This window comes from Astyanax mexicanus, chromosome 10 (assembly GCF_023375975.1).
Source record: "Astyanax mexicanus isolate ESR-SI-001 chromosome 10, AstMex3_surface, whole genome shotgun sequence".
NCBI lineage: Eukaryota > Metazoa > Chordata > Actinopteri > Characiformes > Acestrorhamphidae > Astyanax > Astyanax mexicanus.
Window position 1 is genome coordinate 49,142,178 of NC_064417.1, and position 17,614 is coordinate 49,159,791.

The following is a 17,614-nucleotide window of genomic DNA, read 5'->3' on the forward strand; positions in this document are numbered from 1 at the left end:
TACAAAAGAAGCAATGTTTATTAGCACTTGGCCAAACATACTGTATGTAATATAAATATGTGTACGATATTTCATCGTATTCCTGCAATAACGATACTCTTGGCAATATGACAAAATAATTTTTTGTATATTTTTTTCAAGAATACACTACTGCAACAAAGTGAAAATTACATTTTATTATTGCATGTGATTTGATATGGCACACCCCTACCTGAGATATTAAAAAATACAAGACATTTTATCAGATTTGTAACAGAAGTCAATGATCCAGAATGTCATGATATTAATAATAATGCACTCCAAATATCTCCATATATGCAGTATTTTTAAAGTAAAATAAATGATACTGGACAGCAGATATAATCTGTCTCTAGTAGATATATAATGGGACATATAATGAGAACTGTGAGAATTTTCTTTTTTGCTTCAAACAGTAAAAAAGTAGTACCCTGATGTGATAATTGGGGGTGGGTGATTTGGCACCATATTTCAGGGTATAATATCGTTCACGATATTATTGCGTCCGAAACGATATGGCACACCCCTAATTAGAATATTACTCAAATTGTAACTCTACCTCTTCACTACTGCTAAGAACACACTCTTACTAAGAACATAAAATAATGAAACAAACAAAATTTAAGGTCTTTCCAAACTTTTGATTGGTCCTGTTTATTATCCTGCTCATAATAATAATAGTCTGCAGTGTGATTGCTGTACCTTCTCTCTGCGCAGTCTCTCTATGACGGCCTCCAAACTGTAGTCTGAGGGACTCGCGATGCTGAGGGAGGTGGAGGAGCTCGGCTTCACTCCCAGCCTCTCCTCCAGTTCAATAATCTGAAGCTCCAGAGACTCGTTCTCTTCCTCCAGACAGCGAGCCTGACACACACACACACACACACACAGAGGAGCTGTATCAGTACAGGAGGCAGAATGATCTTCTGAGAGTTATCCAGCATTAAATCATATACAGATCGGGGAAAAAAAAAAAAACAAGAGAGCACTTAAAAATGATGAGTTAGGAGTAAAGCAGCATAAAGTTATCCAAAAGCAGTGTGTAAGACTGGTGGAGGAGAACATGATGCCAAGATGCATGAAAACTGTGATTAAAAACCAGGGTTCTGATTTCTGAACTCTTAAAACTTTATGAATATAAATTTGTTTTCTTTGCATGATTTGAGATCTGAAAGCTCTGCATCTTTTTCGTTATTTCAGCCATTTCTCATTTAAATGCAAATAAATGCTCTAAATGACAATATGTTTATTTGGAATTTTGGAGGAATGTTGTCTGTAGTTTATAGAATAAAACAACAATGTTAATTTTACTTAAACATAAACGTATAAATAGCAAAATCAGATTGAATCTTAATGAGTGATTACATTCTACAGTCCTCACAGAATCATGAAATCATCATTTTATTTTTTTTACAATACAATATTATGTTTTAACATACTGTATTAATTCTCAAACACAGTTTTAAAATACTTTTATTGAAATGTTTACATAAAAAGGTGTCAGATAGTGTCAGATGTCAGCCTGGCCACTAGAGAGCAGTGTTGTACTGTTTTCAGTACTGTCCATCCCACTGTTCTCACTGAATGCAAAATAAAGCTTTTCTTTTCTTACACTTAATGCACATCTTTTTTTTTACTATGCTAATATATTATTTATTGCAGGATCACAATGTATTGCTAAAAATGTGTGAAAGGTGTGAAAATACTTATGTAGAAGTTAAAGTATTTTAGGTAGTGCACTACCTTTTTTAAATGTAAGAAGTCTCCACTTTTCCTCCAGACTCTGCTCCCTTCATTTCCAAATGAAATGTAAAATTTACTGATGATCAGTGATGGTTTGGAGAGACATGTCATCTGCTGGTGTTGATCCACTGTGTTTTATTATCAAGTCTAAAGTCAGTGCAGTTTTGTTTTCCCACAAAATCTTACAGCACTTCATATCTTACAGCTTCCCTCTACTGACAACTTTTATGGAGATGCAGATTTCATTTTCCAGCAGGATTTGGCACACTGCCCACACTGCCAAAAGTACCAATTAGCTTATATAATATTTAGATTTTTCTGAGACACTGACTGTTGAGTTTTAATTGTCTGTAAGCTTCATAATCATCAACAATAAAATAAATAAACGCTTAAAATAGATCACTCTGTGTTTAATACATCTATATAATACGTACGTTTCACATTTTGAGATGCACTAGTACTACTCCTATGACAGACAAACCAAGTCTCCCTGAAGTTGTGGGAGTCTCCCGCATTTCGGTAGTGGCTCCCTGATGCCCGCAAGTCACATATAATCTCCCGGAATTCAGAACGAGTGCCCCAAACGCACTGCACACAGGCGGAGAGAGAGAAAACAGAGAGGGTTCTGATTGGTCTGTTCTCTGCAAAGAGTCTGTGAGACAGCCAATCATTTTTAGTGTGGGTGGGCAGTGTTTTTCCCCCCTTCCCGGACGGGATTTGTTCAGTGAGTGAGAGAAAGCAGATCATGGCGGAGGCTATATTAATAATTATTGGAATATGATATGAAATGTTTTTGATGTTGTGCATTTTTTTGTGATATTGTAACTGTCAATTTTTCTCAAATAAAGGCATTTTTTCCCAAAAAAAAAAAAAAAAAAAAAAAGGAAAGCAGAGGCAGGGCCTTCCAAAAAGAAAAACGATAAAACGCATTAATTAAAAATTAAAGTAAAATTAATTAATATAAAAGTAAAGTTTTGTTATCCATTGGTGTGTGTGCAAGAGGGGGGGGGGGGGGGGGGGATGGTTAACCTCCCTGAAATTAACTTTTGCAACTTGGGATGTCTGCTATGATGACCCTAATAAGTCTCCATGTTCATATCTGCACAGTAAGCTCACATGGCTGTGTTAAGTGTGAAGCAGCAGCATTTCATACGTGAGTAAGCTATTCTGCACCCAGCCTCAAACGCCAGCCGCTCCCACTCTCACCACATCGATAAGGACGGCCAGGCGGTCGTTGAGGGCGGCCATTATGGAGCGTTCCTGGGTGAATCTCACCACGCCCGCCCGGTTCAGGGCATGAGCTGCAGGGAAGTCCGGGTCAGGACAGTCCGCCATCGACACCCCACCCCTGCTGAACACACAGACAGCAGGTTATAAAAGCCCTGAACTGTTTACTTCCAAAACCACAGGCAAATAAAGCTTTAGAGTGAGCATGAAAGCACCTGCACAGTGAAGGAGTCCAACCATGCAGCTAATCTGACCATCTAACACACTTACTGACAAATACATTTATTTACCAGGTAAATAAGAGACACCAATGAGATCCTACTATTGAAGCTGATCAGATTAATTGATTATTTTACCCTTTTAGGATAATAGCCCACGTCAAGAGTGTGACTTAAGCTACTTTATTATTCCTAATCAACATAAAATGTGATTTTTATAATATTTCAGTAGCTTTCTAAAAGTAGACTACATTTACTGAACTAATCTCCACCATTCAGAGCTCATCCACAATCGGTGATCAGTGATGAGATTTTAAGTTTACTTCTTATTAATAAAGTATATTGGCTTATATAATAGCTTTAGAATTAGAATTAGAAAAATAAGAGACCACTTAAAAATGATGAGTTTCTTTGATTTTACCAAATTTAAAACCTCAAGAATATAATCAAGAGGAAGATGGATGATCACAAGCCATCAAACCAAACTGAACTGATTGACTTTTTGCACCAGGAGTAAGGCAGCATAAAGTTATCCAAAAGCAGTGTGTAAGACTGGTGGAGGAGAACATGATGCCAAGATGCATGATAAAAACTGTGATAAAAAAAAAAGGTTTATTCCACCAAATATTGATTTCTGAACTCTTAAAACTTTATGAATATGAACTTGTTTTCTTTGCATTATTTGAGATCTGAAAGCTCTGCATCTTTTTTTTTTTGTTATTTCAGCCATTTCTCATTTTCCACAAATAAATGCTCTAAATGACAATATTTTTATTTGGAATTTGGGAGAAATGTTGTCTGTAGTTTATAGAATAAAACAACAATGTTCATTTTACTCAAACGTAAACCTATAAATAGCAAAATCAGAGAAACTGTCTGTGTATATATGTCTATGTTATTATCAGTACAGTAATGGCGGTGCTCTGAGTTGAAGCTAGTAGCATTATAGGATGTAAACAGTGTTTTTTTAATAAGCTTCTTGTGCACTTTTTAAGTTATTAATGCCTCGTTTTAAATGTCAGGGCTCTCCGGATTCTAGTAAGGAGGTGTGGAGCTAAGTTGAGCTGGATAACGGTGTAAAAAGTGATTTATCGGGGCAAATTATGCCCTGTTTCACCCAGTCTGAAGGGTGTTTTTGAAAAAAACTGTTAACATTTCTGTATCTCAGAACACTGTGGGAGAACAAAGGTGTGCCATTCATCAAAGCTAAGAACTTTTTATCATGTTTAACTACACCAAAATTTCATTTTACACCAGAGTTCTCCTTTAAGGAGCATTTTGAATTTGTGCAAATATCAATTTGCACAAATAGTGATTAGAAAATGATTAAATTGACATCATTTGAAAACCATTTGCTTTGATGACTGAACATCAATTTCCTTGTGTCTCACTATTATAGTGAATGTAACATTGAAACACATCACACAGCATCCCATAGACACTGACCTGGCAGAAGATTTTAGAAGATGAGCACCACAGCGCTGACTGCCTCCTGCAGCCTGGCCCCACTGCTGCTCCTCAAACAGCCTGCGGTACGATGATACCCTCAGCATCGCCATGTCTGCTCCAGAACCCTCACACAGCAGCCAAAAGAGTGCCTGCAGCATCAGCCCGGGACCTTTATACCCTGCAGGACTGAGAATTTCACACACACTCGCAGGATCTCTCACTGAGCCCTGGATACACTAACTATAGGACCGGTGTCAGCACTGGAACGTTTCACACACATCAGAAACAACACGCTCAAACCAAATACTGCAATTACAATACTGAAAAGAGATGGGCTAATAATGTACACAGTGTAAATCCATACCTGTCAAGTTTTAGATTTAAAAATAAGGGATATTTTCCTCAGTCCGCTTAAAGTCGTCCCACCAGCCCAACGAAGGTTCAGTATCCCTTACATTTTAAGACAGGTTTAAAAAAATCTAAAATAACCACATGTGAACCACTTACACACTACAATTAGATTATCAGGATCTGAAATTTTGTGGACATTCCTACATATGTCATTCTTTACAGCCAAATTAAAAATCCTAAAAATAGTATTATGAGCTTTTACTAAAAGGACATGGACCACATATATTACATCAGTAAAAATTAGTCCTAAGGGGTCTACACAATTAATAATTTTTAATTAATACTTCTTTCTTTTGATCACTCCTCCCCTGATCAGTTCAGTTAATGTCGGTCCTCTCCACATTTCTAGTTAAACTGAGTCACAAGCTGTATTTTTTTTATTTTAAAAGGTTTAATCTGTGTGTTTTTATTCGGAGACGAGTATTTTTAAGCCGCTATAAGAAAAATCTCATCACAGTTTACATGATTAGCCTACCGTTCCCTTTCTTTTAGAAAAAATCTCTGTATATCCAGATATGTTTTAACATCAGCTGCTCCAACTAGCTGCCTGAACTCACAGCGACAGGGGGCTTCCCCACACTGACCCCCCTTTTCAAGCTGATTGGCTGTTTCTCCTGAAAGGCGGGACTTTCTCCTTGAACCGCCTCCACGATTGGTTAAGAGACACAGAGCGGTCAGTGCCCTGTCTCCTCAATAATATATATTTTTAATTTTAATATAATACGGGAAATTTACGGGAAAATACTAATACGGGAGGACGGCGGGAAAGAGGAGTAAAATACGGTAGTTTCCCGGCCAAAACGGGAGACTTGACAGGTATGTGTAAATCTACTGTTCTAATCATGCACACAGTGTACTGGAGTGTTAGGGCTATGGGAGGACCTTCCACTGCACCTCAAGGGCTGCATTGATTAGTCGATATAACCGAATATGTGTATTATTACAAATTTCATTGTCGACTAATCGTAAAATGTATAACAGTACCGAATTACACAAAGTGCTGGGGACAGAAGAGCAATGGGAGATGGGTTCATGTCTCACTCACACAGATTACTCTCAACTTATATTGTGTCTCCAACAGGTTACGTATTAACTCACTGAATATCAGTACTTTCCAGTGATGAGAATAACGCTGTTACTTTTTTCAGTAAGGAGTAATCTAACTAATTACTCTGACTGTAACTATAACACCGTTACCATTTCCAACACCCCGTTACTGCACGTTAGTTTAGCCGCTTAATTAAATTTTACTTTTTACTTCGCGCCTACAGACAAAGGCACAAGAGTGTGTGTGTGTCACAAGGGAGGGGAGGATGAGATAACTGCCTAAGCAATGATTGGCTAAGGTATAGTAAGATTACATCTTCAGCCAATCAGAGAAAAGAGGTGGGTGGGTTTTACAGCGCATAGTGAGAGATGGAGAGTGAGGAGGACTCCAGTGTAAAACAGTCTTTTCCAGATGGAAATATCGACACTATTTCAAACTCACTGAGGTCAAAGTTCACAGTCCCAGAATGAAAAATTGGTCATGGACAAACCTCTATGCAGGTGCTTGTTTTGCTCTGGTGCACTCTACTCATCTGGCTTTTGAAACAAGCTCTGAGAAGGTGGGGGGTGGGGGGTTGTTTGTAACGGGAGCGAGTAATGCAAAAGTAATGTAAAAGTAATGCAATAGTTACTTTTACCGGTAACTAGTTACTTTTATAGTGGAGTAACTCAGTTAGAAACTCAGTTACCAGTAAAAGTAACTATAACTAATTACTTTTTCAAAGTAACATGCCCAACACTGGTACTTTCCACATTTAAACAACATCTAAATATTTAAATGCCTTTTTAAATCTCATCTTTAACTGTTTCTATCCTTTTTAGAGATGGCAGAAATAATCATTGACTAATCAAAAAAAAAAAATCATCATATTAGTCGACTACCAAAATAATTAGTAGCAGCCCTCATATACTGTAATTTCCGGGCTATTGAGCGCACCTGAATGTAAGCCACATTTACTAATTTCAAAAAGGAAAAAATAATTTTTACACATACAGGCCACGACTGATTATAAGCTATAGTTGTTCATATTATATGACATTATATGATATATATGACATTGTATGAGCTACGCACAGAAATTAAGTGTTGTACTGTGAACAGTGCTGCAACATGTCTGGTTTTAAAAATATAGTCTACCATGAAAAGTCGCGAGTGTTATACCAAGTCAGTGCAGTTTTGTTTTTTACGGAAATGTGGATTTCATTTTCCAGCAGGACACTGCCCACACTACCAATTCAAAAGTACCAATTGGTCTTATATAATATTCTGATTCTAATTTGCTGAGATACTGATTTTTTGGGTTTTAATTAGCTGTAAGACATAATTATCAAAAATAAAATAAATAAACGCTTAAAATAGATCACTCTGTGTTTAATACATCTATATAATGTATTCATTTCGCATTTTGAACTGAATTACTGAAATTAAATCACTTTTCAATTATATTCAAATTTTTTTGAGATGCAATAGTATGATGTATGTTTACTGGGGTAGTTTGAAGAAAAACAAAGCATGAATGAACGCAGCTAATGGCTCAGTAGGTAGCCTGCTAGATTAGCCTCTGTGCTACCTGGCCACGCCCATGTGCAACCTCTGTAATTGTGATGCATATCGTATTGGCAAGTTCTTACTAATACGAAGTTATTTTTAAATGTAATTATGTTTTAAAGATTTAGGATATTTTATAATATTGTTTAATATATATATATAGAAATAAATATATAAATATATACATATATTTTTTTACATTTTTTATTTCTTATTTTTTTATTAAAACTGTGTAATTGCATTATTATGCTATTATTTTATCCTTATTAGATCACTGGCATAGTTTTGATCTTAAAATATGAATAATATTTTTTGCTGCAATAATGTCTCGGACAAAATCATCCAAATAAATATAGTTACACACCCAAAAAAGACAAACCTGGGGTGATAAAATAGACTTGTTGATGAGTTTTTATAGAAAAATGGCTAAACCAGCATCTTTATTAGAGTGACGCAAATAAATTCCCAAACCCAAAGAAAAGGACTTTAAAGTTTTATTTCCATTAAATAAGTTAAAAGTACCAAAAACGAGAGAAAAATGACAGATGTGCAAGAATTCAGTTGCATATTGTACCATTACTGCAAGACTGCAAGAACCAGACCAGAACATTAAAATATAAAAACACCAAAAACATAGAAAAACACAGAAAAATAAGGTACAGGTGAGAGTAATGCTTCAGTTCAAATCTCCCAGAGACCGAGTGGGACTGAGAGGGAACGGTATCCTCGCAGAACAAGAATAAGAAATTCATCTGGAATCTCAGCTCCACTGATTCTCGAACAATGAAGAACAATGAAGAACAATAAAGAACAATTAAGAAGAATGAAGAAGAATGAAGAAGAATGACGCTCATTCCTGGCAGAGACGTCATGTACAGGCAATGCTGAGCGCAGGATTTCAGCTCAGAGGAGAGGAGTACTGCCAGGCCCTTCTCAGGAATTCATCTACTAACAGCCTCGGCCTGGGAGGAAGTTACAAAACCAGCAGGCGAGTGACTAAACCCGGCCACAGACACGGGCCTGGAAAAAACGCCAGACGTGGATCAGTGAACAGGCAGAGCAGAAATCAGCAGACTGATCTGGAGGCAGTTTTAAAGTGGGTTTAGAGAGCGGGATGTGGTTCTCCACTAACAGCACGTCATGCTGAGTCTTCAGTAGACCCGTACCTAAATAATTGTGATCTCAGATATTCATAGAAAACCTATATACAGCTCTGAAAAAGAGACCACATCAGTTTCTGAATTATTTTCTTTGATGATTAAAATGAACATTGTTGTTTTATTCTATAAACTACGGACAACATTTCTCCCAAATCCAAATAAAAATATTTAGAGCATTTATTTGCAAAAAAATGATCATAAAGTTTTAAGAGTTCAGAAATCAATATTTGGTGGAATAACCCTGCTTTTTATTCACAGTTTTTTTCATGCATCTTGGCATCATGTTCTCCTCCTCCACCAGTCTTACACACTGCTTTTGGATAACTTTATGCTGCTTTACTCCTGGTGCAAAAATTCAGGCAGTTCAGCCTGGTTTGATGGCTTTTGATCTTACATATTTCTCTTGATTATATTCCAGAGGTTTTCAATTTGGAAAAATTGGTAAAAGAAACTCATAATTCTTGAAGTGGTCTCTTACTTTTTTCCAGAGCTGTTTATTGAAGTATAACTAAAGTTTGTTTTGTAATACTGTGTTGATTCTCAAAAACACAGTATTAAAAATGTCTTAATTAGTGTCAATTAATAAAGTAATGTACGCTGTGTTTTAAAAACCCATTAGATAATTAGATCCAATGGTTCAATTTGGAAAAAAAACATATAAATGTGATACTATTTAGGAAAAAACTGATCGTGTAAAAAAAAAAAAATACACTATTCCTTACTTTCTAATAATTGTAATTGATGTTGAATTGGAACCCCTTTAATTGTGATGCATATCGAATTGGCAAGTTCTTACTAATACGCAGTACTTTTTACATTTAATTTTGTTTTATGAATTTTGGATATTTTATAACATTACGATATAATATAAAATTAATAATCAGTTATTTTTTCAAATGGAATTTTTTAAACAATTAACAGCTTATTGCTTAAAAAACTGTGTAATTGCATTATTATGCTATTATTTTATCCTCATTAGATCACTGGCATAATTTGGTCAATAATTAAAACATCAATAATATCGTTTGTCACAATAATGTTTGGGACAGTAAATCACCGAAATAAATATAGTTATGGAGACAGGCCGAGTCTCAGAGCGAGAAGCAACACATCCTGATCCTGAACTGGGGAAGAGGATGTGCTGAGGATTTCCTTTACTCATCTTTTTCCAGACTATTTTCAGCTCGTCTGCCAAAACTAACGTGTTGTTTTAAGAATTTGTGGCAGCCTGTCAGCGGCAGAGTTCAGCAGCTTGTTCTGAAAACATCAGCAGCACTTTTCCAGAGCTCATCTGTACCCTGTCCAAATACTCCCAACTTACGCCACTATTACTGACGGACGCAATCCGATTAAACCTGGAACTGGTTTTACTACACGTCGACATTCGATGGTTATCAGAGCACAGAAGCTCTGTGACATCCCATAATACATGACACCATATAGCGAGGAAGAGGAAAGAAAGAAAATCAACAAAAAAACTAATAAAATTAAGAATTTATAGTAAGTACTGACTGAAGCAGTGACCCATAAAAGCTGGACAATCATGTATAAAGAGGAATTCCAACTTTCCAGCTCCATTCAGGATCCTAACAGCTATAATTTGTACTCAGTATGTAGATCTTATTAGATTAGACTATTTGATTCTACTATTAATGATTGATTATTGTTCACTCTACACTGCAAAGTCCAAATGTTTGCGTAAAATGGGGTGTAACAATATAATAATTTTAAACAGTATAGATTTTTAATTATGAGTTTAAATTGGTGTCAGAAGTGGTTCCTTTAGTGTTGTACTTAAACTCTGCACACTAGATATCAGAGTTTTACTCTTTAGATCCCATTTTTCCAATTGGATAAAAAGAAAACGTTTCTGGTATTTGGATTTTAATTACTTAAAGGAGAAATCTGGTGTGAAATTGATTTGAGTTGTAGTGAAACATCATAACAAGTATGAACTTTTGTCAAAAAGCCCACCTCCTATCTCCCCCAGCATTCTCAAATACAGCACTTTTAGCTGATGCATAGTGTTACCCATGCAAAAAAAAAATCACTACTTTTACACAATTAACAAGATCAGAGTAGCTCCACACTTCATTAGTAGCAATTTCTTTGCACTGGCAACCCTAGAGCACAAGTCCATTTCACATTGGATTTCTCCTTTAAGAAATAAAAATGTTTAGCAAAGGCACTGTGGTTAACTTGAAATTAAAATTATATATTCATACTTATTACTACAATTGCATTAAATAATGCTATATCGTATTATTAAGCTTTAAACTGGACCACAGCGAATTAATTATTGGGGGAAAAAACCTTCAGAATGGATGATACGGGACATATTTTGTCCCTGCAGATAAATCGCTTTTTTACACCGTTATCCAGGCTCACGCCTCATTGGTAGAGAGCTCTGACATTTAAAACAAGGCATTACGAACTTTAAAAGTGCACAAGAAGCTTGTTAAAAAGCACTGCTTACAACCAGTAGTGTAACCTAATCTCTAGTTGCCGCCATCACTGTACTGATGATTGATGACTTTACTTTAAGATGGCAGCGTCCAGAGATTTTTAATAAATTTCTTATGCAATTTTTAAGTTTTTAATGCTTTGTTTTAAATTTCAGGGCTCTCCGGATTCTCGCAAGGAGGTGTGGAGCTACTTTGAGCTGGATTACAGTGTAAAAAAGACAGCAATTTATCTGCAGGAGCTATAATATGCCCCATATCATCCAGTCTAAAGGGTGTTTGGACAAACTGAATAAAATTTCTGGATCTCAGAAAGCTGTAGGAGAGCAGAGGTGGGCTATTAATCAAAGGTTAGCACGCTTTATCATGTTTTACTACACCAAAAATCAATTTTACACCAGAGTTCTTCTTTTAAATGCCAGCAGACTTGTACTGTAAGTCCTGTAATTGTTAGTGAAAATAAGCCTCCTGTTCAGAACTAAAGATACAAATACTATACTGATCAACGGGATCCAGGATACAAGATCAGAGATAAGAGATAAGAGATAAATCACACTAATCTGATTTTCAGCCTTTGAACTTTTTCTTTAGGCCACAAAAGAGCCAAAATAATCTGGAATTCCCCAGTTACACAACTGCACACCAGAGCTCGCAGTGCTCACAACAGAGGACAGAGGACACGTTCAGCGTCAACATTATTACACAAGACAGGTACAGGACGACACATTTACATCAGGAAAGAGAGGAGTGAGGTACGACCCTTCCTGAAACCAGACAGGTTAAAGGAGGTCACTGGAAGTAAACCACTGGAAACATGATGAGCTTAGATCACTGTGAAGGACACGCCCACAGTGATTTGAACTGTAAAGATTCTGTAAAGGCTCACTGTGATAATGCTTGAAGTACAAAGACATGCCAAAAGTCATGGGATAGCGGGATAGCAGTATGTAAACTGATTGTGAAGCGTTAGCTCAAGGAATGGGTCTAGGTTTGACTAGGGCTGCACGATACTGGAAAAAAAATGTACCAGACAAGTACCTGTCCCATGACTTTTGGCATGCCGCAGTGTGTATTATAGAACAGCTACAGCTTGAACTAAACTTAAAAAAAAACTAAATCAAGACAAACGTCCACCTTAATAGAGTCACCTTAATAGCTGGCATCTGAAAGCAAATTCAATTCAATGCATTCTATAGAGGAGAAAAAAAAAGATCTTTCTGAGCTCTGAGGAGAGCCCAGCACAAAAACAGAAAAATGACAGATGAAAGAGAACAAAAAATATATAAATAACAGTTTTTTTTACACCACAATAGACACTACCATCATTCAGGTACACAGTCACAGAAAGCAAGCCTCCGAAAGATAAGCGATTGTCTAGGTCACCTTTCAAGAATCAAAACAGCACCTCAACCACTGGGGCTCCACTTAGGTTCCACCCTATTCGGACGGGATCAGTTTTAAATCGGGAAAAATATCAAAAGAAATATCAGCATAAACGACTGGGATGGGAGTAACTACTTGATTTACGCACTGCAGTGCAATAAAACAATACCATGGACTTCACAGATTCATTATAGCAATAATTAAATTACGTTTTTTAGAAATTTCAACAATTAGAAGATTCATGTTCAAAACATGTACAGTATATGTTGGCTATAGGCTACACTACACAATAACTGATGAGACTGGGAGGAGTGTGGCACCTCTACGGAGTCCTTTGACTCATGTTTTGGATTTGGAGTTTTGACACAGAACTAAAAAGCTTAATATAAAAAGAGCCTTTATATGCAAGAGCCTCCATAAGGAGCCTCCACATTTGAGAGAATGATATTTACATGTTTTTGTTTTGTTTTTATAGACTATAGTAGGACATCATGTAATAAATCACATAAATTTGTCTGCGCAAAAGGTATAACAATCAAGGCACATTTTTGAGCCATTTAAGAGACGGATTTGGGCATGAATTTAGAGAGATAAGATAATATGAGGTTAATCCAGTAGGAGCTTCCATATTTAAGAGCCTCTATACTCGAGAAAAGCCACAAAATTACGATTACAAGTTTTTGTTTGTTTTTATAGACAAAAGTAAGACATACCATGTCTGTGACAAACGAATGAAGATCTGGATGCAATTTTGAGCCATTTATAAGATGGATTTGGGCATGAACTTACAGAAATAATATAAGATAAGATAAGGTTAGTCCAGTAGGATCCTCCATACTCAAGAAAAATTTGTTCATAAGTTTACAAGTTTTTGTTTTGTTTCTATAGATTAAAGTAGGACGTACCATGTTTTAAATCACATTATATTTTCGTCTACACTATGTATTTACAGAGATAAGATGAGATGAGGTTAGATTTTTGGTTTGTTTTACAGACTAGACCTGGACGCAATTTTGAGCCATTTATAAGATGGATTTGGGCAGAAATTTATAGAGATAAGATGAGATGAGGTTAGTCTAGTGGAAGCCTCCATACTCAAGAGTCTCTATACTCGAGAAAAGAAACAAAATTATATTTTTACAAGTATTTGGTTTGTTTTTATAGACTAAAGTAGGGCATACCATGTTTTAAATCACATTTTTTGTCTGTGCCAAACAAATGAAGCTCTGGACGAATTTTTGAGCAATTTATGAGATGTATTTGGGCATAAATGTATAGAAATAATATAAGATAAGATAAGGTTAGTCCAGCGGGAGCCTCCTCACTCTCGAAAAGCCACAAAATTATATGTTCACAAGTTTTTGTTTTGTTAACTATAAAAACAAGTTTTTAGTTTGTTTTTATAGACGAAAGTAGGGCGTACCATGTTTTAAATCACGTGATTTTGTCTGCGACAAACGAATGAAGATCTGGATGCAATTTTGAGCCATTTATGAGATGGATTTGGGCATGAATTTAGAGAGATAAGATTATATGAGGTTAGTTCTGTAGTAGCCTCCATACTGAAGAGGATCTATACTCGAGAAAAGCTATAAAATTATATTTTAACAAGTTTTTAGTTGGTTTTAATACACTAAAGTAGGGCATACCATGTTTTAAACCACATTTATTTGTCTGCACCAAACAAATGAAGATCTGACGCAATTTTGAGCCATTTGTAAGATGGATTTGGAAATAAATTTATAGAGATAAGATGAGATGAGGTTAGTCCAGTAGGAGCCTCTATACTCGAGAGTCTCCATACTCGAAAAGAGACACAAAATTAAACTTTTACAAGTATTTTTTTTTTTTTTTTTTTTTTTTTTTTTTTTATAGACTAAAGTAAGACATACCATGTTTTAAATCACATTAATTTGTCTGAGCCAAACAAATAAAGATTTGGGTGAATTTTTGAGCAATTTATGAGATGGATTTGGGCAAGAATTTGGAGACATTAAGTTAGTCCGGAAAAATTAAGTTAGTCCAGTAGGAGCCTCCATACTCAAGAGCCTCCAATACTTAAGAAAAGCCACAAAATTATATGTTCACAAGTTTTTGTTTTGTTTTTATAGGCGAAAGTAAGGCATACTATGTTTTTAGTTACATTATGTTTTTGTCTGCGCCAAACAAACAAAGATCTTGATGCATTTTGAGCCAAAAAAAGACAAAATGAGGTTAGTCTAGTAGGAGCCGCCATCCTTGAGAAAAGCTCAGAATTAACCTGGAGTAAAAAGCAGTGCACAGACCAGGAAAAATTGACATGACTGTGCATTCTCACACAAATAAAAACACTGAAAAACTCCAGTAATATCTACTTTACCCCCAATCTTCGCATATAAAACCTAATCCTATCCGAATAGAGCTTAACCAGGACAGTCTCTCTGCAGTTACAGGATCATCCCTCACGCTGCTAGACGTAGAGAATGAATGAAAGGTGCCTCGAGCCACGACTGTTCAGCTGGAGAACGCATTCAAAAGGAATGCTGAGCGCTCCAACCAGTTTTTACCGCTCCCTTATTATTTAGTGTACAGGTCATTCTCTGTGTACAGATGTGAAGACACACAAACACACACACACACACACACACATATATATATATTTTTTTATATTTATAGGAGTGTGTATACATATATGTACACAACATATATGTAAACACACACGCAAATATATATTTACACACACACACACACACACTCACAAGCTCACACACAAGACACACGCACGCACAAACCAGGTGAAGAGTTTTTGGTTTTGGCATCAGAACATCCCACCAGAGGTCAAAAAGTGCAGGAAAACATTAAATGCCTCAAGGCCAAAGCAAGGACCGAGCCTTTAAAGCTCCCAGAGCCACACCGGTCCACGCGTCCAATCAGAAACAGCTCCAAAACAGAGGAACAGCACACCAGAGCCAATGAGTAGAGTCTGTAGGGGCTCAAAAAGAGGCTTGAAAGGAGCATCAGTCTTAATTCCATGCTGTTCATCAGGCCATTCCATCAGCCATCATAGTGTGGGGTCGGTCCAATGATGTCTAGTAGGTTATGCCGCTCACTCACACACACAAACACACATACACATACACACACTTACACACACACACCAGGTCACCATCGGATGGATTAATTAAGGGATGTATGACCCATCATCTCCGAGTGGCTCCTCAGTCCTCATCACTGCCCATCAGAAAGCCCAGGATGAAGTCGTTGGCTCTCTGCCGGTCGTTGGGGGTCTGTCTGCCGGTGAGGTTCGGTGGTGGCCGGATCAGAAGGCTTGCGAAGAGGGTAGCTGAACAAAAAGAAAAATATAAATATTACAAAACAAACTACAGGGGTTGGACAATGAAACTGAAACACCTGGTTTTAGACCACAATAATGTATTGTGGTGACGGACAGTTCTGGTGGAAACAGGAGAGTTGAGGTGCACATTGAATTCTGTTGTGATTTGATCAGCCGTGGTTTCATGTTTTTTTGGATACAATCCGGGTTAGCACCCGAACATCTCTTTCAGACAGCCTCCTCTTACAGCATCCACAGTTAATCCTGTTGGATGTGGTTGGTCCTTCTTGGTGGTATGCTGACATTACCCTGGATACCGTGGCTCTTGATGCATCACAAAGACTTGCTGTCTTGGTCACAGATGCTCCAGCAAGACGTGCACCAACAATGTGTCCTCTTCCAAACTCTGGTATGTCCCCCATAATGTTGTGTGCATTGCAATATTTTGAGCAAAACTGTGCTCTTACCCTGCTAACTGAACCTTCACACTCTGCTCTTACTGGTGCAACGAAACTTCCCACATTAAAATGACAGGTGTTCCAGTTTCATTGTCCAACACCTGTATAACAGCAGTGCCATAACCATAGACTCTCTCTCTTTCTCTCTCTCCCCGACAAAGGTGGCTAGGAACCTGGGTGTTCTGGTTGATGACCAGCTCTCCTTCATGCACCATGTGGCCTCAGTTGCTCAATCCTGCCGCTTTGCCCTTTATAACATCAGAAAAATTCTACCGTTCTGATGCAACAGGCCACCCAACTCCTGGTACAAGCAGCCGTCTTCTCACGCCTCGACTACTGCAATGCCCTACTAACCACTTAAATGATCCAGAATTCAGCAACAAGTCTGGTCTTCAACCAGCCAAAACCAATGAATACATGTCACCCGACTGCTCATTGAGCTCCATTGGCTACCAGTTGATGCTCGCATGAAATTCAAAGCTCTTACAATCGCCTACAAGGTGATGACAGAACAGCTCCTTCCTACCTGCACTGATCACTCCTGAAGGCTTACGCTACCTCCCGGCCGCTGCGCTCCTCCAATGAATGTCGCCTCACTTTACCAAACAAACATTCACACAAAGCAATCCAGACTGTTCTCATACAGGAGTTCCCCAATGGTGGAACAAACTAACTTCCACTACCAGATCAGGAGAATCTCTCACTATCTTTAATAAACTCCTGAAGACAGAGCTCTTCAAAGAGCTCTTACTCTCCTAACACCTCTAACTAACTACCTTCTACTACCAGATCAGGAGAATCTCTCACTATCTTTAATAAACTCCTGAAGACAGAGCTCTTCAAAGAGCACTTACTCTCCTAACACCTCTAACTAACTACCTTCTACTACCAGATCAGGAGAATCCCTCACTATCTTTAATAAACTCCTGAAGACAGAGCTCTTCAAAGAGCTCGTACTCTCCTAACACCTCTAACTAACTACCTTCTACTACCAGATCAGGAGAATCCCTCACTATCTTTAATAAACTCCTGAAGACAGAGCTCTTCAAAGAGCACTTACTCTCCCAACACCTCTAACTAACTACTTCTGACCCAATTTATCAATCGATCCCATTATTTCCCTTTGAACTCCTTTAGGCCCTGTCTAAAAATGTTTTTTACCTTAAACTCCTATTACTA

General features: G+C 37.2%; 2 protein-coding genes across 3 annotated transcripts in view; both read right to left on the bottom strand.

Annotated features, from left to right (window-relative positions):
- The window catches only part of vimr2 (vimentin-related 2), a 36,803-nt gene extending 32,003 nt beyond the window's left edge, over positions 1-4,800 (bottom strand). The window contains exons 1-3 of the mRNA XM_022684305.2: positions 4,650-4,800; positions 2,965-3,106; positions 721-879 (exon numbers count right to left, since the gene is read on the bottom strand). Coding sequence (XP_022540026.2) covers positions 721-879; positions 2,965-3,106; positions 4,650-4,762 — 414 coding nt within the window. The 5' untranslated portion in view covers positions 4,763-4,800. The remainder of the gene's footprint in view (positions 1-720; positions 880-2,964; positions 3,107-4,649) is intronic.
- A 3,336-nt stretch (positions 4,801-8,136) lies between these two features.
- The window catches only part of ocrl (OCRL inositol polyphosphate-5-phosphatase), a 52,284-nt gene continuing 42,806 nt past the window's right edge, over positions 8,137-17,614 (bottom strand). For both annotated transcript variants that reach the window (XM_022684306.2, XM_022684307.2), the window contains one exon: positions 8,137-15,986. In XM_022684306.2, the coding sequence (XP_022540027.2) occupies positions 15,862-15,986 (125 nt within the window). In that variant the 3' untranslated portion in view covers positions 8,137-15,861. The remainder of the gene's footprint in view (positions 15,987-17,614) is intronic.